The sequence below is a fragment of the Erithacus rubecula genome (assembly GCF_903797595.1).
Source record: "Erithacus rubecula genome assembly, chromosome: 3".
NCBI lineage: Eukaryota > Metazoa > Chordata > Aves > Passeriformes > Muscicapidae > Erithacus > Erithacus rubecula.
Genome location: NC_136689.1, coordinates 135,237,561 through 135,261,545, shown reverse-complemented (window position 1 = coordinate 135,261,545; position 23,985 = coordinate 135,237,561). Strand labels below are relative to the sequence as shown.

At 39.3% G+C, this 23,985-nt stretch overlaps 1 protein-coding gene across 7 annotated transcripts in view; it reads left to right on the top strand.

Annotated features, from left to right (window-relative positions):
* The window catches only part of ENPP2 (ectonucleotide pyrophosphatase/phosphodiesterase 2), a 71,607-nt gene extending 49,336 nt beyond the window's left edge, over nt 1-22,271 (top strand). For all 7 annotated transcript variants that reach the window (XM_079301804.1, XM_079301801.1, XM_079301802.1 and 4 more), the window contains 13 exons: nt 1,215-1,340; nt 4,788-4,819; nt 5,622-5,749; nt 7,640-7,727; nt 7,830-7,917; nt 8,829-9,001; nt 9,286-9,334; nt 11,742-11,878; nt 12,334-12,469; nt 13,248-13,325; nt 15,982-16,114; nt 16,684-16,840; nt 21,655-22,271. In XM_079301804.1, coding sequence (XP_079157930.1) covers nt 1,215-1,340; nt 4,788-4,819; nt 5,622-5,749; nt 7,640-7,727; nt 7,830-7,917; nt 8,829-9,001; nt 9,286-9,334; nt 11,742-11,878; nt 12,334-12,469; nt 13,248-13,325; nt 15,982-16,114; nt 16,684-16,840; nt 21,655-21,825 — 1,496 coding nt within the window. In that variant the 3' untranslated portion in view covers nt 21,826-22,271. The remainder of the gene's footprint in view (nt 1-1,214; nt 1,341-4,787; nt 4,820-5,621; nt 5,750-7,639; nt 7,728-7,829; nt 7,918-8,828; nt 9,002-9,285; nt 9,335-11,741; nt 11,879-12,333; nt 12,470-13,247; nt 13,326-15,981; nt 16,115-16,683; nt 16,841-21,654) is intronic.
* The last annotated feature ends 1,714 nt before the right edge of the window (nt 22,272-23,985 follow it).

Sequence of the window (23,985 nt, the reverse complement as noted above, 5' to 3'; positions counted from 1 at the left end):
TCTCACAAAATAAGCCAGTTGGTGTGGACTGGCAGTTCAGCTCACCTGTTAACTATCATGGAGGGACACTTTCTTAAAAGTGATTTGGATATTTACTTCTTTACTCAGAGCTTTTCAAATCTTGGTCTTTCTGATACCACGTCCAAGTGTAGCACTTTTTTGCATGTATTGGAGGGCAATAATTTACCTAGAGTAATCTTCTTGTCAGTTTTTATGGAATGAAAAATTTAGTAGCCTTGTTCTCCTGTACATAAGAAGATTAGGACTTTAGATTGAGGCAATTACTGGGTCAAGTTATCCTATCAGAAGAAATACGGGAATATCTGGAAAACTTATATCTATGGAATATAAGACTGTGTCCCACTTAGATGGAAAAGTCATCAAAATAATGGAAGAAGGTAAAAAGATATTTCATGGTCAGATGTAGTCACCTAAAAGCACAGATATTATTTGGTTCGTCTTATTCCTTCAAACAGAATAAACTTTGCAATAAAGGAAATAGTAAATATTAGCAAAGATAAAAAGAGAAGGAAAGTTTTATGAAAGGGAAACTTGACTTTGCATAACTTTTTAGTGATACCACCAAAAGCCCTCTTCTTTTAGGTCTTTTTTTCCTGACAGTCTCCCATGAACTGCTACATTAGCAATGAAATGTCATATGCCTCGTTTCTGGCTGTGGGTAGAGAAGGGTAAGGCTCAGGAAGGATTTCCAGGGGTGGAAGTTTTGTACTGAGACTCTCCTGTGGCTGGCAGTACATTCCTCCCCACCACAAATATCTGCAAGAGAAAATTGTTTATCTGTGGCTGCCTTAGAACAGACCACCAAGAGACAATACCTTTTGTGTGCTATTTCTCTTAAAATCATTTGTTTAAAAAGAAATAATCCCTAAAGTAGTACTTTAAACTAGAAACAGACCTTGGTTTTTCCATGAGTTTAATTTGGAGTTGAGTCAGTGCACACATGGTGTATGTGGTGACTGTTCCTACCATGCTGAGACTGGTATTCCTCTCACATAGGCACTCCTAGTTTGAGTCCTACCAGTGCAGTATGTTGGAATTCGATGGCTGTGAAGAACAAGATTAGCCATCCGAGATGAAATAATACATAGGGTGTTTGGAGTCTCCTTTTTTTGCTGTCCTGGAAAATGTGTTTATTTTCAGGGTTAATTTTCAGGATTAAGGTTCAGGATTAATTTTACATTTTCTTTCTGTAGGGATGGAAGACACGACTTGTGAAAGAACTGAATTTTTAAGCAACTATCTGATGAATGTGGATGATATAATTTTGCTTCCTGGATCTTTAGGGCGAATTCGTCCTAGGTCTAGCAATAACCTAAAGTGTAAGTTAATTTAATTGTACCCTTTATATACTGAGAACTAAACTATATTCCTTCCTTGAAATTATGCTGCCCATAGAGTGTAAATTTGCAGGATGCTGGCAGGAATTTCAGAGGGAATGCCACTGAAGATGGCTGCTTGCTCCCTTTGCAGTCTGTACTTCACAAACCCCATAGTGGTAGAACTGTCAAGGGGAGGGCTTCAATGTGTGGGTTAAACACCACTCCTTTATCTCAAGAAGGAATAGAAAGAAACTCCAAGCCAGTTTCACATGCCAGCTTGCATGTCATTGTGAGTTTATTCATGCACTTTTCTCCTCTGTCAACAAAAACTGTATTTGGGCAATCTCAACACTGCACAGCTTGGATATAAAAGAATAAAAAGCATCTGGTACATTTTATGAGCTAATAGGAAACAAGTGACTTGTTAATTTTGAATTCAGTAGTATTATCATACTTTTGGCATAGATGAGAAGTCATGTGGGCTGCTAAACAGCAACAGACTGGAGATGTTGAAGGATATAAGGAAGATTAGAACATGCATTCAGGGCCAATGTTGTCAGTAAAACTTGTTGCTATTTTGAACCATGCTTTTAGTTTACCCTGATTTAGTGTTTGAGATTAATCGATCTTTGACAATAGCTCTCAGGTCTCAGGCAAGAGTCCTCTGGTGAAACTAATTCTAATCTCAAGCATTTCAGACCAGTTACCCTCCTCTTGCCTCCAGGGCAGCAGTACCAGAACAGGGCTTGTGCCAGCACCCTGACTGCTCTGGCTCAGCATATGAGGCTTTGCCAGCAGTTTAAGCTACTATGCAAACTGTGTAACTCATAAATAAACCATAACTACCTGTGGTTTTTGCTCCATATGCTTCCAAGAGTGACAACTTCTGATAGAGGGGAAGATCATAAAGCTGGGATAGCCAAGTGTTCCCTCACAACATTTCAGATATGCTCTGGGTGAGGACAAATTTCATGGAAGATCCATCTTTGAAGATTAAATATTTCCAGAATAATAACAAAAATCATAGGAATGTGGTAAAGCATTCTTAATACTGATTAGTGTATGCATTTATTTTACTATAAACTTTTTAACCTGGGTGTTTATGCTCAAGGAATATATGATGAGTGTGTAAAGATTTGTTGAAAATAGTGCATGTTGTTCAAATTTTGTAGGCTAGCATGAGACTGAATTCCTACTGTTTACTGTGAACAAATTTCAGTTCTGAGAAGTTGTTTGGTTTTTTTTTTTTCTTTAAGGTCTTTCAATCTTGTTTTCCCAAATTGCTGAGAAAAATAAGTTTTCCTTGGAGAATCAATGGCGATATGTTTCAAAAGATCAGTCTGTCTGTCTGACCTCTGAATCATACCACTGGTTTTCCCACAATAACATTTTCCTCTTTTGTCCTCTGTCTGCAGCTTCTTACTTTGAATATTTTCAATTGCTTATAAACCAGAAGTTTGAACATAGAACAAAGAAGCTGTTTCTTACCTTTAGATCTCCTTAAATGGCAAATTACCAAATTCTTTATTCTTTATTGTTCCATAGCACTGTCTTCATACTGCAAACACACTTTTCCAATGCAAAAGCCTGCAGCTTGTGTTTTGAAATGCAACAGAGCCTATTTCAAGCAATCAAAACAATAGTATTTGAACAAGAGATTTTCACTTCCCAAAATATTCTTTTAGCCTATTTTTCCTCTCATGACTGAAAAATGTTTCACCCACTCCCCAGAAAAGCATCGTTGTACGGACTGTTACAGGGTTTGGGCTTACTACATCTTGCATGCTCTTTTAATAGCCTGAAGACAGATCCTGAATATTTTACTGTGGCTTTTCTCTTACTCAGCAGTAGCCTGTGAAATTAGTCAAATGTTAAAAGAAATCAAAAAATGCTACATGTTTCTCTAGCTCCTTCTCAAAGAATGCATTGTTGCATTCAAGTATGCTTTCAAAATTTTTCAAGAAAAGTCATTGCATTTGGGGATAATTTTTTATTTTAAATTAAAACAGCCAAAAGTCTTGAAAGTATGTGTTTGCAGAAAACAAAATAAGTATTAAGCTAAGGCCCAGATTATAAAACCGAGAACACTATCTAAGCAATTACATGTCACCAAGCCATTGCAGGCCATATGCAGGACAGCCAGGGGATCAGGCCCATCCAGAATAGGTTTAGGAAAGTCAGGTCCTGCTTGACCAACATGATCTCCTATGACAAGGTGACCTGCTTCTGTGAATAACGTTTACCTGAACTTTTGTAAAGTCTTTGATATTGTTTCCTGTATCATTCTCTTGGAGCAACTGGAATCCTGCAGCTTGGGCAGGTGTACACTCTAAAAAAAATATTGTCTGGATGGCTGGGCCCAGAGTGTTCCCCAGGGCTCAGTATCAGGGCCAGTCCTGTTTAATACCTTTATTGATGATCTGAGTGAGAGGATCAAGGGCACCCTGAATCAGTATGCACACAACACCAATCTTGGCTTGAGTGTTGGTTGATCTGCTGGAGGGTAGGAGAGCTCTGCAGAGCGATCTGGACAGGCTGGATCAGTGGCCCAAGGACAGTGGTGTGAGGTTAAATAAGGCCAATTCTGGGTCCTGCAGCTGGGTACAAGCTGTGACTTGGGTCACAACACCCCCATGCAGTCCTGCAGGCTGGGAACAGTGGCTGGAAAGCTGCCCTTGAAAAAGGAGCTGGGGGTGCTGGTGACAGTGACTGAACATGAACCAGCTGTGCCCAGGTGGCCAAGAAGGTCAATGGCATCCTGGCCTGGATCAGAAACAGTGTGGCCAGCAGGACCAGGGCAGGATTGTCTCTCTGTATTTGGCACTGGTGAGGCTGCACCTCAAATCTTGAGTTCATGTTTGGGCCTCTCACTCAAAAAATGATGGGGATGGGGTTTTTCCAGAGAAGGGCAACAGATCTGGGGAAGGGTCTGGAGCACAAGTGTGACGAGGAGCAGCTGAGGGAGCTGGGGGTGGTTAGCCTGGAGAAAAGGAGACTCAGGGGAGACATTGCCACTCCCTACAATTCTCTGAAAGGAGCCAGGTGGGGGTCAGGCTCTTCTGCCTGGTAACAAGGGGCAAGACAACAGAAAAAGTCCACAAGTTGCACCAGGGGACATTCAGATTGGATATTAGGAAAATTTTGTTTATGAAAAGGATGGTCAAACCCTGGAACAGGCCACCCAGGGAAGTGATGTCACCACCCCTGGAGGTATTTAAAAGATGCAGCACTTGTGGGCATGTTTAGTGATAGGTTTGGCAGTGCTGGATTAAGGATTGGACTTGATCTTAAAGGTCTTTTCCAACCCAAATGATTCTGTGATTCTATAATATATACAAAGCACTTTTAGTAAAGGTCAGGCAAGCATTAGGAAGTATGCTTAAGTAAACCTTGTGTTTTCTTTTGCAAATTTTTAATATTTTCTATTTTTTTACCTTTGCTTAACAGATGACCCTAAAGTGATTGTTGCCAACCTTACAGTAAGTATTTAGGACTGGGAGGTATCTGTCTATGCTTCACTGTTAACTTTATTTGTGACATTATTCAGCTTTCTTTTCTCACTCTTCAGACAGGAAAATCAACCAACCATTGTTATAAATAAGGAATGTTAAATGGTGCCCTTCATGAGCACAGATTAATTTTCTGCTGTTTGCTGCACTAGTAGCTTTTATAACCTTTTTGGGCAGTGCAGAGACAGAATCTCTGGACTGTCTTTTCTCTCTGAATTGAATCTATTTATTCATTGCTTCAGAACTGGAAAGTAATCTTTTAGGGTAAACATTTTACTAGCAATTTGAAGACTCTGAAAAAGTGGATTTGGTAGTCTTCAACTGTAACCTTGCCATTAATGGAAGAAAAGTGTTTAAAATTAAAATTAAAAAAACAAAACAAACCCCCCAAGTTTTGTAGCCACATGGCTTTAAATATTTCTGCAGATGAGGTGTACTTTTGAGCATTCAGGTTTCTGCTGGAACTTAAGTTTTGGTCCAATTAGAATAAAATTCTTCAACTGTGAGTTAAGTATGTGTGATATTTTGTTTGATGGCTTCATAAAGACTATCACGAGAACGAAACTTTCCAAATATATCTTTGAATGGCTCCCTGGGCCTTGGCTGCATGTAAATACTGCACAGAAATGACTGGACTACATACTCTAAGTGTACACTTGGTTTTCCAGACACCATCAGTGATGACCTTAACAGCTTGATTTCAGTAGTCAAAGTTATTATGTGCATCTTAAGCTAACTGACAGCATGCTATTTGTAACCATTTATTTTTCAGTGTAGAAAGCCTGACCAGCACTTCAAACCTTACCTGAAACAGCACCTGCCTAAGCGCTTGCACTATGCTAACAACCGAAGAATTGAGGATGTCCATTTACTGGTGGATCGCAAATGGCATGTGGCAAGGTAAATCCTTGCCTTTGCTTCCATCCTGATTTTCAGTCTTCTGAGGAAATGGGATGCTTAGGATTGCCCTGTCTGTTAGCACTCTGTGAGCAAGTGGAGTTTTGAGAACACAAAATATTTTCAAGAGTGGGAAAATCAGTTGCTGCATAAAAGGTAGAAACCCAGACTGATTTGCTCAAGCACCTTGGTGGTTTTGACTGATTAGCTCAAATGTAGAAGCTGATAAATCTTTCTAATGATGTGGAAGCTTAGTCCAGCAGGGGAGCAGAGAATAGGAGAGGAAGAAGCAGGCTTATATGGTGAGGGGATGTTTGGGAACAAGAGTTTGATAGGTGAATGGAACAAAAACAGAGATATTGGCAGAGTGGGTGAATATCAGAGAATATGTGGAAGGAGGTAACAGGGTGGCCATCAAGTGTATTTCAAAACAAATCCACAGAAAGCCAGGATGCTTTAGCTCAGGCAAAAACTCTGCTTTTGGTTCCTCTTAGCCATATGACTCTGAATTTTTTGGTTATGGAATATGGACAGTGTTTATTAGTCAGCTAAAAATTGAATGAGGAAAAACCAGTTGGCACATACACGTATAGAGTGAGTGGGAGAGGAATAGTTGTTTATGGATGGTGCACAGCTTTCTATTTGAGTATACTTTGACACATGTTATGTATTGCAGTATGAGAATGGTGGGGTCATTTTGCATGAATTTGACTCAGTGCTTCTTGGAAGATGACACAGCTTTTGGCTCATGCTAGACTGTTATGAGCTTTAGATTATGGTAGGATTTTTGCCCATATAGCTGCCAGGCAAACACACAGTGTGTTGTAAGTTCCTTTTGACATCTGTGCTTATCTTTCCATGAATTATGCAAGGATCACTCTGCAGAAGCAATGAATGAGAAACTCCATTTTCTTTCTTGCATAACTCCACTGGCTGCTGGCAGGCTACCCCATTGGGGTTATGTATATTTCACAGAATCACACTCTGAATTTTATGTCTATGTAAGCTTTAGTGTTAAGAGTTTTGCTGGAATGGATGGGATTGCCCAGGTTGATTTACATTTAGTAATTTCTTATTAATTGCATCAGTCTTTCTTTGCCTTGTTTATTAATTTTGGAGGTCTCATTCATCAGTAATTCATTCATTAGTGTAGCTGTAATTGATAGTTAGAGGAAAATGGTCATTACAGCCCTAATTTCTGTAACTCCAGTAATTTACAAGGCCAAAATCAAACTTTTTTATTGCAGATGAAGAAATTAATTTGTAGGGTAATGTGGTGCTCTGCCCTGCACATAAAACTGCATTGAAATACTCTGAAATAAGCTGGTGATTATAATTCCTATGACACAATACTTATTTTTCCACGTATTTTGTAAAACAAAAACAATAACAAGCTGATAATTACCATTCCTATGGGTACAGCATTTATTATTCCTGCTATTTGTCTTCATGAAAATCTTTCTTTTTTCAGCTTTTTTTCTGCTACCTGTTCTTGTTTATTGGGCTGAAGGCAAACAGGTGAAAGCACTTTATAGCATTGTATGACATTTGCAGCATTGTAACATCACAAAAGTGCTTTCTGAGCAGCCTCTGCTGGCCTTTTGAGGTTTGGAAGAATGTGGTCCAACACCTCCAGTCTGTAGGAGATTATCTGATCTGAGAAAACATCAGAAAATAATAGACACTAAGATTTTTATCAATAATCAGAGTTGTTTCTTAGAGTGGGAGTAGAGGGAGAAATTCTGGGGGTGATGTATAAGCTTGTAAGCCCCTACTACTGCTACTCATGAAAGATAAACAATGCATAGCCCTGTAAACTTATTCTTCCTGCCCCAAAGGATATTGTCAGGTCAGTCATCTTTGAGGAAAATTTCTAATACTTTTTTAATTTAGGAAAGCCATGGACGTTTACAAGAAACCAACAGGAAAATGTTTCTTTCATGGAGACCATGGCTATGACAACAAGATAAACAGCATGCAGGTAAGAGCAGTGTCTTTGAGGGTCATTGAAGGTCTCTGTAAATATTCAGTGAAAACCCCCTAAATTTTAATGCTATTCTTTCATGTTTTTTTTTTTTTTTAGACTGTCTTTATAGGTTATGGCCCTACCTTCAAGTACAAGACCAAAGTGCCTCCTTTTGAAAACATCGAACTTTACAACGTCATGTGTGGTAAGCTGCCTCCTTGAGAAATTCAAAAGCAGCAACTTGTTTTAACAGGGCTTCATTAAGGTAGCCATAAGCTTATGCCCTGACTTCCTCTCTGTGTTTTTTATCCTAGTCCCCCTTTTCCAAGCACTTGCCAGGAGGGCTGAAGGCACTTCTCAGGGGTCTCAGTTTGCTCTGGAGCTAGCCAATAAAGGGGGTTACTATAGTTTTGATGTTTGCAGCTTGACAGAAATCAAATGGACACCTCTACAATGTGTGGTGTCCACATCTCAGCTGTCTAGGAAGGAAATTTCTGTTCAGAGACTGCTTCTGCATCTGCATGTCTCATGCAGCAGTTCAGGTTGATCACTTAGTTTTCTATGGCACTTCCTGGTATGATTGTTTCCTAAATTTCTACTGAAGCCATGAGAAAGAATCTGATGATGTATACAGACATTCATTAGGGTCTTTTCTTTAGTACTGACTTTCTAGAACAGTGAAATTTAAAGGTTTAATTCACAATAAAATTTTGAGGTGTTTCAGAGATGCAATTCACTTTTTTTCCCCCTGAACATGTAATACCTAGGGGTAGTTAGCCCTTATTTAGAAATCACTGTATTGCAGATGTTTAGTGTGAGGTCAGTACATTAACCATAGGTTTGCACTGGAAGCTGAAGGAGTAGTTAGAAAAAAAATTTTCCAGTGTCATGAGGAAGATTAACATTTTGTCATAAAGGCAAAGATACTATTCATGTGGCATTTACAATTGTATGATTTGGACAAAAACAATCTGTGTTTTTATTACATGAAAAGCTTTCAATAACTTGCTGTAGGTGTAAACAGTATTACTAATAAATGTGTTGGCTGGATAGAGTTGCTGCTTGAATGCATGTTTGAGTCTAACCACCATTCATTTTTCCTTGGTGGTTTCATAGATCTGCTTGGATTAAAGCCTGCTCCCAATAATGGCACCCATGGAAGTTTAAATCACCTGCTGAGAGCCAATGTTTATAAACCAACTGTGCCAGATGAAGTTGCTAAACCACTGTATCCTGTAGCTCTACCATCTGCATCAGATTTTGATATAGGATGTACATGTGATGATAAGGTAGGTGTTTAGGATCTGTGGAAGCCTCCACTATTAGCAGTAGTTTTGGCAAAGTTGTAGCCATTTTATTTCTTTTGAGAGTGTTTGATCTGTAAGAATTCCCCAGGTCCCTCCTTTGAAGACTTTGTGCCCCCTTGGAAGAATTACTTTTTTTGTAGAACAGGAGACAAGAAAATCCTCACTGTCTTATAGCACTAGTTTTGCTTTGTTACATGCTAGTAAAACAAAATGTCAGAGTGCTCCAGTGGTCCTAATCTCATTCCTTTTTTTCTATTCTTGAGAAGAACAAGTTGGATGAACTCAACAAGCGCTTTCATGTCAAGGGAACAGAAGGTAAGAGCCTGGTGCTTCAGTTAGTGAAAGCTGATCCCATTTTCTTTTGTAAATCACTTTGCATCATTAATACCAGAGGAACTCTTGGTGTGGTTTAGTTAACGTGTGGTAAACTGTCTTTGAGTAGCTGTCAAAGTAGCCCACAGACATACATGAGATTTGTGGGCAAGATGCAGTGCTGCTCACTTGAGAAAATGCACATTACCTTTTGCAGAACCAAGACTAAAGATAGTTCAAAGCAATGCAAGTTTTAACTCTTCCATTTCATCACCTCTAGGAGTTTTAAGCTCAGATGTGAAGGCAGAGACAAGAGGAAAGGAGAGGGTGCATGAAGCAGTACTCTGTTCAGCTACAGCCTGTAAATGGGGAAGAAACCAGACTCTATTTGCAGGCTGGGTTTTCCCATAGTTATCCCAGCTTAGGTTTCACCTAGAAAGGATGCTAAGCTGCTTTGACAATCCCTAAGTCTTAATGCTTGCCTCTTAAGGTGCAAGTTACACAGTGAAACAAATACCCTGCCTGTTCAGACTGCTCAGTGACATTCTGTTCCTCTTCAGTGTTCAAGTCAATGTTATTCCCAGGAGAAAGCATTCCCAGCTCTCCTAGACATTAATTCCTGCTGTGTGCCAGCGCTGACTCCTGCATGGCTGCACTTTCAGCTGCATCAGGGCCGTGGTCCAGGACAAAGTAGAGCAATAGGAGCAGAGGAAAGGGGATGGGAACTGCTTTTCTGAGCAGCACTACTGACTGAAAGGCTCACCAAAGCAGAGTTTTCCTTCTCACAATGGTGATCAAGTACAGCATAGTAATTCACAGCATTTCCCTTACCATAACAGTTGTCCAAATTAGCAAATTCTGAAGCTTTCAGTTTAAACATGGATTTTGGAGGTAACTCAAATTGCATTGTTCAGATGATTAAGGAGATTTGTTTCAATTCCCTTATGAAAGTGTTTTCAGTTTCTCTGTTGTGAATGGGCAATGCAGCCTATCCTTTAGTTTCTACAGGTGACCTTATTCCTCTTCTTTGTGAATTAAATTGCCTTTCTGCATCTTTCATCTTATTAAACTGATTTTCCCAATTAATGAAGAGCTACTCCTCACTGTGGCAATTTATGGCATCAGGAAAAAAACCCCTCGCTGTTGTAGTTCAAATCTCAACATCTTTATTTTGCTTTCTTGTTTTCATTCTTCTTCACTGTAGTAATATAAAAATAGTATTTTTGGTGTATTTTAAGATGTAAGCATTTAAAACAATTGCACTTGCTCATTTGTCTATCCGCTGTTAAATAGCATGATATGTCCTTATTAAAACAAGCAGTTCTGCTTCATGCAAGTTTTGTTTTACTTCATGGTGCACTTTATCACATGGTGCACCATGTTGTTATTCATGGGCAGAAGAAAAAGATTACTTAAGTTTCTCTTGAATAAAACAAGTTTATCATCTTTATCCTTAGACTAGGCCTTTCCTACTTTTTTTCTTGAGCCCTATAAAAACATCCTGTCTTTGTACTCAATCACTAATAAAACATGCCCTTTTCTTTCAGGTTAAATGCCTATCTGGGAACTGTGTTAGACCACTTTCCTTGTTTCTGTGTTCTAATTTCCAAAAGCAAGTTAAGTGTGTTTGCCAAAAGGTTATCAAATTCAATAGCCTTTACAGGACAATGCAAGATTATCCAGGAAATTTATTTTTCTTTTATCTCTTCTAATGTTCTTGCCTTTTTATAAGCAAACTTGTCAGAGTTATCTGAGGACATTTAGCCATATCACCAAGACAGAAGGGCTGTTTTTACAGAGCTGGAGGCGTCGATGGTAGCTGAAGTCAGGAAAAGATTTTTTTTCCCTTGATTTGTTTCTTTGATATTACTGACAAAAAATAGCTCATCAGTCTTCAGAACAAATCTGTGTCAGCCAAGTGGGAAAAAACTACTCTTCAAGTGACTACTTTTGCTTCCCTTTTGGGACAGTCTTTACAGAAAACATAGGAAGGAGAGAAAGCCCACTGAAGAGTGGCAGGACTGATAGACTGGGGACTGATTTAAAGCTATGAATAAAACGTGCTTATCACCTCATGTGTGACTGAGATCTGGACACAAAGATTGTAAGAGTCTCCAGTTTTTGGAAAAACATCCTCTCTCCATCTGTGACACAAACAAGCTTTCAAGTGTAGAAGGGACTTTTAATCCCAAAGGGTGTTTGTGAGCCTGGAATGGGGATTGCAGCCAGAACAGTTGAAGAGTTGTTTTTCTCTCTCTGTCAAAAGATTTCCTTAGTAGTTTCTTGGGGTCAGTAGCCCATTAATGATCACTGAAAAATCAACATCTGATGGAAAGCCAACTTCCCCTTTTTTTTTCCATCCTTAAGATTTTCAGTAATAAATGTAAATGTAATTTCTTTTAATCTTTAGAGAAGCATCTTTTATATGGACGCCCTGCAGTACTGTACCGCACAAAATACAATATCTTGCATCACCATGACTTTGAAAGTGGCTACAGTGAAACATTCCTGATGCCTCTCTGGACATCCTACACTATTTCCAAACAGGTTACTGTTCTCTCTGCTCTTGAAATGTATTTTAAAAATCTTGGGGAAATTTCTTTGATATCTATGTTCTTAAAGTCCTAAAATTTCCCTTTTCCACTAGGAATTATGTCAAGAACCATTTAAACATTGCCCAAATTATTTTATTTCCTTTATGAGAGAAGAATTTTAAGGTGGAAGGGTTGTGTAATTCTTCTCCAATTTTAATTTTAAGTTTTGTTCAATGGTGTTTGTTTTGTTATGAGCAATTTCATTTGAATTATCTCCCATGGAGATTTCTGCTCCCTGAAGAAGGGGCTGTGCAGCAGTGCAGGAGCAGATTTGGTTGTACAGCCAAGTGGTTTATTTACTGCAAACACCAGGCCTTCTGTGTGGTCTGTCAGCTGTATGACCTAGTTTCCTTTTACCTGTAAAGGCTGAAATTGCAATTTTTGTTGTCTCCATGTTCCTCAATGCAGGCAGAGGTATCAGGTATCCCGGAGCACCTGGCCAGCTGTGTGAGGCCTGACCTCCGCATTTCTCCAGGAAACAGCCAGAGCTGCTCTGCCTACAGAGGGGACAAACATCTCTCCTATGGATTCCTTTTCCCTCCTCGTAAGTTTAGATAGCTTTTTAGTTCCTAGGGATTTTGTAATTTTCTTGTTTTGTTAGAAGAAAACCTTTGGTGTGAACATACTCCAGGCCCCATCAGATATAAACAGAATTTTTTTTACTTCAAACACCAGTATGATAACCATATTTTTAATTTATAAATCCAAATTAGACTCTTGCATACTGTAAAAGTTTCTGCCATCCTATAGAAATAGTGATAGTAGAAAACCTGTGTAAACAAACATCCTCAATTCTCCTGATGCACTTGCTTTGCTTCAGTATTGGATCAATGATTTTCTGGGATTAGTAGAAGTTGAAGGGGTACAACTGTCTCACTGTTGTGAACATCACTGCTCTGCCTTCCTCACTCAGTGGCTGATATACTTTATGGTAGATTTCTGAAATGGAATTACTGGTGCAGAGGCTCGCTCAGAACTAGAAGATAATCCCACACTCCTCTCCTGAGAAAATGTTGGCTCTTTTATAAAAGACTGCAGAGCTCTCTGCCTTTTAAGACATCAAAAATAGATAAACTATATGAAAACATTTTGAACTGATTGACAGTTGAAGCAAAAATAAAATTCTTCCTTTCCGTGTTCAGCTGTCACATTAAAGACAAATTTTGTGTATGTAGTGTGCACTTCTGAATATAGCATCCAGATTGCTGTTTAGATTATGGTACCCCCTTTGGTTAATCTCATGCCATTTTCAAAACATTTTTATATTCTCTGAAGTTTTTATCTTTCATCTTATTAATATTTTTCTGTTTTCCTGTTTTCAGAATTAAGTTCCTCTGCAGAAGCAAAATATGATGCTTTTCTAATAACAAATATCATTCCAATGTATCCTGCCTTCAAAAGTAAGTGGGCTTTCATGACCACACTTCTCTTTACCAGCAAGTTTGGTTTTTTGTGTTTTGTTTTTTGTTTTGTTTTGTTCTTGGTTTGTGGTTTTTTTGTTTTGGTTTGTTTTTTTTTTTTTTGTTTGGTTTTTTTTTGGGGTTTGTTTTTTTTTTTTTTTTGTTGTATTATGGAATTAATTGATAGAAGAAGTTTAAAATGTAAAATACAGTTACCTGTAGCCAGCAGCTGATACCTTTGGGCACCTGTATAGTGCTAGATATGGGCAAGCAAAATACCCCAAGAAAGGCTCAAGTTTTAAGAAAGGTTTATTTTCCTAGATGCTGGGCTAAGGTAAGGGCACATCCGTGCTGTAAGTCTGCAGTTGTGCTTTATGCCATAGTAATTCACTTCCTGTAAGATCATTCAGATTCTCTTGTCTGTGGCCCAAGCTAGTGCAGAACATACTTAGGAACAACTGGAGCCTGAGAGTGTGCACAAGCCTGGAGTATGCCCTCGGTATTTTGTAGTTCAGGGACAAAGGATTACATTTTATTTTTCTCCCCATACCCTTGGAGGGAGACTGAACATATTTATTGCCTATAAAGAAAAAAGAAGAGAAAACCAATCTATGGAAAATGAGGGATGATTTAAACCTGTCTGAAACTTTCAGTGCTGCAGGGTTATATTACTAACATTTCTTTTGTCTGCCTATCCCTTTTCTCTCTAGTCTTGCCAAGAGGTAGGAAAACCGTCAGGCTATTCTGGTGGCATTTTTGGTTTGGCAGGGATTGACAAGCCTTGGAAGAATCTCAAGAGCCTGTTGTGAGATTTCCAATTCAGATTTTAGGCCAGAGAGGTTTGGATAAACATCAAAGCCTATGGGAGCCTTTTTCTTTTTAACCAGAAAAGAGTGTTTTTAACTGAAAAACCTCTATGTAGGACCAAGTGGTGATGTTTGCTGGAAATTTGAGCAAAAGCACTTGACTGATTAAAGAGTGAAAAATTATTGGGAATTTCCCACTCCTGAATCACTTCATAAAAATGCTCTTAATGCAAATATTAATCTAAGTATTTGGCTGCAGTGCTAATCACAGGAGAACAACCCACCTCTAGCAGCTCATTTTGTCTAGTGGCCTTCTTCATCACATGTGGGTGAAGGATTCCTTACAAAATAATTCTGGTACTAGCATCATTCCTGGGGAATTTCAAACCACTCCATGTGTGCAGGTTGCAGTGCTGAGAGCCAGGTGTAAGCTCATTATATGGATCTTTTCCCATTACAGGTTAAATAGGAGGTAGCAGTATTATGCTGTGCTGGCTTTGGTGGTAGTGCTGCCTGCAGAGGCCTCCTCCTCTGCTTTGTGTTTATAAATCACCGTCCCTCAAATCCCCACTGGCAATCATTCTGTGCCCACCTTTTCCATTGTGAGACTGGCTTAAGCAGCTCCTGCTCTGCTGGAGCTCCAAAAGTGATACCCCTGGGCTGGCCCCTCATTGCCCTGGCATTGCTCTGTATGTGGTTGCAGTGGGAAGTGAAGCTGGGATCTGATTTAGACACAAAACTCAAGGTAATGTGGCAAGAGGGAATCATTCCTATTTAGGCTGTTTTATTGTTAAAGCATATGCACTGGAGGAGTGCTATTGCCAAATGATTAGGCTGAGGTTCTTGTTAGACCACTACTGGTAGAGAAGCACTGGCTATCAGCCCCAGCTGGGACTGCATGTGGACTGAGCAGTCTTAGAGCAAAGTGTACAAGGGGGCTTTCTAATGTTGTCTTTGTCACCAGCTCCAGAGAACCATGAACTTAATGGTCTGAGCTGGCAAGACAAGTGTTAAACTCTTAAAAGTCTGAGAAGCTTTGTTTACCCACACTTCTGTTAGTAAAAATTAAAAAGAAGTAAAAAATTATATCACTAAAAGTACCAGTATTCCATCTCTGCAAGAATCTTAACTTGTTGAGGAGGACATGGTGAGAGAAAGCATATTATGATCTTCCCAAAGGTTGCTGTAATGACATGACTTTGGTCATGCTTGATGGCACCTAGTTAAAAAGTTAAATATTTTGTATTAAGGAGAATTTAACGGAATGAATATGACCTTTGTATTTCTCTTTCTTTTAAAATATTTGGTTTTAGCTTTTAATTACAGCACTGTATCCTTTGTAAGATTATTAAAAAGCCCTAAAATACACTACCCCAGCACAGTTCCCTGTAAGCAGATAACAAAGACAAAAGCAGTGTTTAAAGAGATATCAAAAACCTGTGAATAGCTTTTTCTCCAGCTTGGTGAAGGAACAGCAGAATCTCTGTGCAAGGCCTATGGCAATGCCAGCCTGGGAGTGGTACCATGTACTTCCTTTATCACTGGTTGGGGAAAAAAAATCAACAGACAACAAAGAAGTCTGAATAGGCTTTATTGACAAAACTGAATGAAGCTGCAGTAACTCTGTAATGCTTAGTCTTTGATTTCCCCTACTGTCACATGAATAATATCCCCTGGATTTTTATCTCAGGAAGAAAAAATTTTATAATCTTGGCATGCTTTGACTTATCCAAATGTTGGTGAGTTGTGGGGGTTTTGTTTGGTTGGATTTTTTGTTTGTTTTTGGTTTGGTGGTTTTTTATTACTTTTGGTTGATTGGTTGGTTTGGTTTGCTTTTTTTTCCCCCACAGAGGTATGGAACTATTTCCAAAGGGTTTTGGTGAAGAGGTATGCCACTGAACGAAATGGAGTCAATGTTATAAGTGGACCAATCTTTGACTATGACTACGATGGTTTACATGACACACCTGACAAAATCAAACAGTAAGAGTTTGTCTTTAAAGTGGTTTGCTGTTGCTTCTTTTAATGATGAATTCATCTTGAACAATTAATTGCCTGCACATTATTTAATTTTTTGTGAGATGTAATTTTCTAGCTCTTTCTAAAGTTATTGGGACTGAATGCCCATGTAGGTAGAACAGTGGTAAAAATAAGGAAATGACAATTCAGCAGTTAACTGTTCACCTTGACTTTGAAATTGTTTTCATCCTTGAGATGAAGTTGAATTAGGTTCTGCACAGTCCATTGTCTCTAAAATTCTCCAGAACTTAAGAGCTGTGCTATTGAGTTACATGCTCAAGTCTTTTGTTAATTCACTAATGCATTGTCTCTGTGTCTCTGAACTGAAGAAGCCTTTCAGCACTGCATGAGGTATTTCTATAGCACAATGTGAGCTAATTGGATGCTCACTTTCAATAATGCTCAGGAATCAAACACATCTCAACAACATATGTGTGTCCTCACACGTAGGAGAGGAAAGACCATGTTGTTTGTGTAACCTTCTTCCAAACAAGTTCATCCTTTGTGGATAAATATTTGCTTTATTCCCCCAGGTTTGTGGAAGGCAGTGCAATCCCTGTTCCAACGCATTACTATGCCATCATAACCAGCTGCTTAGATTTCACTCAGCCAGCTGACAAGTGTGATGGACCTCTCTCTGTCCTCTCATACATCCTTCCCCACCGGCCTGACAACGACGAGAGCTGCAATGTAAGTTGGGTTGCACTGCTGCAGCTCCATGGTAAACATATCCCTGGGACATGTGAAAACACATTACCATTAGAAGCAAGTGTTCACTGATGTTTTGAATGAGAAGCACAGGGTAGTGAGTCTTTTAAGTGTCATTAGCTCATTAGACAAAAGCAGTCCTCCATGACAGCAGTAAAAATATAGAACTATTACTGCGCCTAAAATTGTGTGGAAGGACTGACATACAGTAGGTTGGCAGTATTGTTTTTTTCCTGTAGGATTCTACATTTTGTCAGTGTAACTTCAGAGGAGATTGGGGGGAGGCTGTATGCATGAACATACTGTACTGGCAGCCAGCCTAATGTTTTTATGGAGGTCAATTTCCATTTGCAGGTACAATGCAATCTGTCTGCTGTGGCAGTCTGGGTTCATCTGTCAGCATGATTACATCCAACCCACACAGTATCAAAAGTATATGCTATAAGCTGCCAAGGGAAGAATGCCAATTCTTGCAGTTTCCAGAACACCTTGATTCAAGGGAAAGTTTGGCTTCTTATTACAGAGATGGCCAAACACCCTACTGGTTTCTTTTCTGCCTTCCATTAGGATGCAAGATTCTCTACTCTAAGAATCATGGCGAAGGCTTTGGTCTGGTCAGCTCTGCAGAAAGTGCACACCTGGCAGCTGATTGTGTGGCAGGAGGGCATTGGGGGCTCTGGCACTTTGAGAGGACAGCAGAGCTCCCAGGCAGCTGTATTTAGACTTGTCCTTCCTGCTGAACTTGTTCTCCCATTACACAGCTGTGTGGATTCCTGCACACAGACACTTCACTATGGGCTGCCAGGAGACTGTTTCCTGAATGAACACATTAATGTTATGAATTTTTTATTGGCAAAAAAGTTGAGACTCCTATTCCAGCTACAGGCAGAAATAGTCATTCCAACTCAGTACACAATTCACCTGGAACACTGTTTCTTTCTCACTCATCAAACAACTGTTTCCTGAATGAACACATTAATGTTATAAATTTTATATTGGCAAAAAAAGTTGAGACTCCTATTCCAGCTACAGGCAGAAATAGTCATTCCAATTCTGAGCACAATTGACCTTTAATACTGTTTCTTTATCATTCATCAAACATTGCTTGCTTTCAGGGCTTTTTAAACCCATGGTTTTGGAGCAGTATCCCTCTCTCTTGAGCAGGTCTGGCATTCCCCTCTTCGGATCTCAACTGTTTTGGGCAGAGATGTCTTACATAGAAGTCTCATAAAGACCTACATATATTGCATTGTGGCTTTTCCCTGGACTGCTTTTCTCTGGACTGCTTTTCTCTGAATCAAGATCCAGTTAGTGATCTGGAAATTACTATTTTGGCAGTTATTAGTGTCTCTACCCTTGTAACTCTGACCATATGTAATTTTATGACAAAGTAATTTAGTTTTTCTCCTTATATTGTGTGCCACAGTTCTCTTAAACTGTCGAAATCTTTTTTTATGAGCTCTTTACGATAATGGTCTCTTTCAGGCTTTGATTTCTTATTTTTCAAAACGGGCTTCTTTTCTCTGTAGGTCGTGCTACTTGTAAATACATACAGTATATGTATTTACAATTTGAGAGAAACTTCAGTGCTACTGCAAGGTCATTAGCAGTTATTGGTGTATGCCTTTTATGTAGCAAAGAACCACTCCAAAATATTTAAATATTGCTCTTGAATGAAATTACAGCTAGGCAAATTTTTGCCATTGAAATCCATCATCGGCCTCACTTTGATGTTCCATGTTATTTGTTTAAAGAAGTGATTGTAAAACCTCACCATACTTCATGGGTGAAATGCATGGGATAATATGGGAATTTTACCTTAACCTCTCCTCCGTTTTCTTTTAAGATTTGAAGAAATGTTAGCTTTCCCTCTGCTCTACTCTAGCTACACACACATTCTCTTCACACAGCTGTTGAAGAGCACCATTACTCTCCTCTGAATTTTTTCCTTTTCTAAACTCTGTTTATTCATGGTGAGGTTATGGCCATTTTTTCTTGTGTCAACATTTTCTGTCTTAAATAGCCCTTCTCTGGGATTTACCCCAGAGATGATTTATAATGATTCTCACGGCAAATAACTTCTCTGTATTCATGGAAGACCCAGGATCTTTTTTGCTCTTGGGACCGTTGGTAGACTTCCTATGCATCTCATCCAGTTCAATCTTTTTTTTTCACCTGGATCATGAATGAGATTAAGTACTATAGCTTAGATCTCAAAATGAAAATGGTTTTCTTTCCACTGGACACAGCTCCTCTGGTACTACCTATAATTTGCTTCTTCCATGGCTGTGTTATAATGATGTCTCAATCCATGCACAACTGGTACACTCAGGTCCTTCTCTTCTGTCAGTCTATTTGGATAACCCAATTTCATGCTATCCTGGAAGCTCCTGTGTCTGCATCCTCCACTGTGCTATTCCAGTCTTCCTCCGCATTGACAGGAGTTCCCAACTGTTGGGGTTTTTGCTAGCAACTAATGACCTTGGCACAAGAAGTGAGTGTGAAAACATTACAAAAATCCTTTCTAAGACCAAAGTTGAAGAAACCCTAGAAACTACTAGAAAATTTCTCCAGACCACTGTTTTCTGCTTCAGCAAAACATTTTAATTTATTATCATAAGTGAGTTCCTCATCCCCCTGTCCACATGCATCATGTTCAGCTTTCCAACTGATAGCCAGAGAGATTGTTGTGCCAAATATCTGGTATTTTTTCCACTGGATTTTGGGTTAGCCTCCTAATTGATCACCTATTCTTATTTATCTCCATGTTTTCAATTGTTACTTTTACCTTCTAAAACTCTCCTTATATTTGAGGTGAGACTCAGCAATAAAGCTGAAGGAAATTGGCATTTAAAAAATGTATACACTTCATTTGTTGTTATGTGGTAATATAATACTCTGTTAGTTGATCTCTGTATTTAAAATCCTTGCTGCTGGGCTGAGGCTTCATGGGCCAGTTGTGGACTAGAAAAAAAATAAAAAAAACAACATTGTAGATTAGTTGATTGATTTTCTGGAGTCATGCAAATGCTGTCTTGCTAAATTAGGTTAAACAGGCCTCCTCATCCTGTGATTTATTCATGTTGCAGATCTTTTGCAAACTGCTTGTATCAAAAAAAAAAAAAAAAAAAAAAAGAAAAAAAAAAAGAAAAAAAAAGTGAGCTTTGAAGCTCACTCATAACTTCCTTCTGAGCTCTGCAGATTTCCTGCTCAGAAGAAAGGCTTGAAGAAAGCAAAAATGTCAGTGTGGCTGCATTTGAACTAACAAGCCTGTTGAGGCATGTTTGCAGACTCCTGATTGCCAGGCTGAAGGCTGAGCAGGGGTTTCCCATGGCCACATGCTGCCAGGTGGCATCCCTGGATCATGGCACTGCAGCCCAAGGGGAGTGAGCAGGACACACTCCCTCCTCTTCACTCTTAATTTGCATCTTTCTTTTCTTGTTCCAGACCTGGTTTTGGTCCTCAGGTTGTTGGTGATATGGACAGGGAAGCTGGTTTGGAGCTGAGAGCTTTGAACCAAACAGGTGCTGACTGGGTCATGGATGTTTGCTTTAGAGCAGCCAGCTGTGGTCTGTCTGGGACTTTGTGTCCTCTCTGTGCAAACGATCACGCTCGCCCTCCTGCCTTTTGTTGAGTGACCCACTGCCTGGTCTGTGGCTCAGCTACTGCACTGGATAGGCTCTGGCATGGCTGCAGTTTATTCTTGATCCATGAGAGGATCATTTGGTAGGAGGATGTTGCTGAGACAGTCAGGAAAGGGTTAATTTTCAAAAACAGGCCCAGAAATAGATTTTTATCAGCAAAATGTCCAAGTCACACACATGAAGTCTAAATACCCGAGATACAGCCCACAGTTCCTTTCTTCCTTACCATTGGTGTAGAGACACCAGCCAGAGGGGCCAAAGGGGGAAAAGTCCTGTTTGCTTTGTCCTTTTCCCACGTCTGCTCCCCACCATGCCATCCCCAGGCCTGGGTGCTGTGCTCGTGGCACATGTTGCTGTTTAAGGCACACAAACAGCCACTCACTGCAGTGCTTTGCAGGGCTGATTTTCTGATGTGTTTGCGAGTTACCTTAGTTTGTGGATGACTCCAACGTGCTAGTGCTGGCACAAGGCATGAGGCAGCAGCTACTCCCTAAGAGGATATAACCTGACCCAAATCACTCTGGCAGCATAACCTTCCTGATTATTTTTTTTTTCTTTGTATTGGGAAATGCTTGGTGAAATTCCTTTTTCTATCACAAGAGTTGTATATTCCAATCACGAGTTTTTAGATACCTATATGAACCATTGTCCCAACTGTGTAATGAATTGTAAAGGTCTCCTAAAAGAAAAATGGAAAGATTAAAATATTACTGTATTAGATGATGTGATGATCAATTGAGAATAATGTGTAGATGTAGAATTTAAAGCCAGACAGCCTAGAGTTTCAGCTTTGGTAATTCGAAACTGATTAATGTGGAGTTCTTTCTGTGGGATAAAAAAACATGGAGTGACCAGTGGATCCTCTAAAAACTTCCTCTGAGACACCTGCAACTCAATGCTAGATTTTTCTGGATGATTATGGTCTTTGTGTCAATCTCATCATAAAATGGGTACTAAAATAAATCTGTAGGATTCATCTGGCACGTTAAATGTCAAATTCATTTTCTTGGAACTCATTTACCTTATTCATTTTTGAATAAGGCACAGAGATTCTTCAAATCTCAAACAAATGCGCAGCCAAGTTGCATTTGCTTTTGGAGATGACTTTTGACAAGACTTGTCATAAAACTTTTTTTTATTTTTTTTCCCCAGAGCTCAGAGGATGAATCAAAGTGGGTTGAAGACCTTCTGAAGATGCACACTGCGCGTGTCCGTGACATCGAGCAGCTCACTAGCTTGGATTTCTTCCGAAAGACCAGTCGCAGCTACACAGAAATCCTCTCCCTAAAGACATACCTGCATACATTTGAAAGTGAAATTTAGCTTTCTAACCTTACTCAGTGCATCCTTTTATCAACTGGTGTATATTTTTATATTGTTTTTATATTTATTAATTTGAAGCCAGGACATTAAAAATATTAGTATTTTAATCCTGTATCAAATCTTAAACATTAAACCTTTGTGTCATTTGTTTTGTTTCTCTAATGTTTAATATAGGTATGTCTCTTGGTTGATTTAGTAGTGCTTGTAATACTGCATTTTGAGTGCTTACTCTGAGCTTTTAAGTGGTGCTGCAAGGTTTGATGCGTGCATCAAGGAAATATTAATTTCTCATGCTCCTTTACCACACTTGTAGTCCTGTACTGTGTATCAAAATACTGAACATGTAAAATTACACTCATTTACTGGTAACTGTGTGACAGACATATTTAAACACTATAGACAAATAGCATCTTAAATATAATAAACCACACATTCAGTTTTTTTAATGTGTTTTGATTTCCTTTCACAGGGATGTTCACAGGGGCTTGCAGGCAGCTGAGTGCTGACAGATCTCTTACTGGGTAGAGCCCTTCTCAAGAGCTCAGGTTTGCTGGTAAGAGGACTTCCAGGGGCCCAGGTGCCCTGCCCTGATACTCAGCAATGAGACAAAAAAATAAACACCCACAGCAGCTGTTACTGGTTAGGTTTTGCTAGAGGGGCAGAGCTGGGAGGGAAGGATGCTTGTTCTCAGGAGCTAGCTTGGGTACCCCATCCCTGAGGCCACTTGGCCCTTCTCCAGAGCTGTGGAAAGGATTCAAGGTGATAACATCTGTAGCCACTGGTAGGGCTGTGTCACTCCCCTTCTCTACCACAGCTGCTCTGGGCTGGTTCCTGGGATCCTTTGCTTTTACTTTGGGAAAAATTGAAATAAGACAGATGTTGAAGGAGGTGACATTGCTAAACATGCAGCAGTGGGCTTTTAGCTGGGAGGAGAACATTTGATTTTTATCATCTTGTACTAATGGACAGAGCCTGAGATATGCTCCCCAAGTCTGAGGCTTAATGCCAGCCCTCATTCTCAAAGGAAACCCCTAGATCTGATTGCACACATATAACTTGTGACACAGTAAGTCCATACAGTTCATGTGATTTAGATCTATCACCTACTTGGTCCAGTGAGCCAAGTCTCTGATTGCTACTTCAGTGCAGTCTCATAATCTGGGCAAGCCCCTTCAACTGTCACTGAGGGCAGTCAGTCCTGAGACAGCAGAATAGACACTGTTGTGTGCTGGTACCTGGAAAATGGCCTGATTTGACTTGGACAGCTTTTATAGAAGACATGTTATGGAGCATTTGTGTTAGTATACCTAGATAATGTAAAAGAGAAATCATTGTTTAGAAAGCCCTTGAGGCTGAACACACTAATGACACTTTTGTAAAGCCTTTATTTGGGCTCACAGATTTCCCCCTCTGCAAAAGTTATTTGTGGCTATTTTCTCCTCAAGAATTGCAGCTGCTGAAGGAAAGAGGGAAGGGCTGGAAAGCTTCTGAGCCATGCACACAGACAAGTAGCCAGGATCTCCTAAGTAAAATTAATGTAACACAACAGCAACTTGCATCCCTGTAGCATCCATCTAAGAGACTGGAATTAATCGTGTTAACATAGATAATAAAGTTCTTGTGACCAGACAAAAGTTTATTATTCTAGGTGCCAAATTCTGTTTAATTTAGAAAAGGACAAAACTTGAACAGCTTATAATATCTCTAAAATTTTAGGATGGAAATTCTAATAAACTGCACAAAGCTATGGGAAACATCCTATTCTTGCAACTTAAAAATTGTCTCTTGTGGTTGTCTGGTAGCACAGAAATATTTTCCTGTAAGCTTTCAGCAGGGCTTCTTGCCATGATAAACTTTATGTTCTTACATGTACTACAAAGGGTATTTCCTTTGGATACAAAAGAGCTTTCTCTTAACATCTAATTCCTTCAACATGAAATTTAGCAATAATTTCATGTGGTGGTTCATAAACTAAACTAAAGACCACCACTGCTGTTTTGCTTTGACATTAATCTGTTGCTCCGTTTGTTTGGGTTTTTAATCAAATTGAACAAATTATGTAATTCTTTTATTTTCTCCCAAAATAACATGAAATATATACCAAAGGAACATTTAAGCTCTGAAAAATAATCTTGTGTTCAGAGAAGTTTGCTTCTGAAA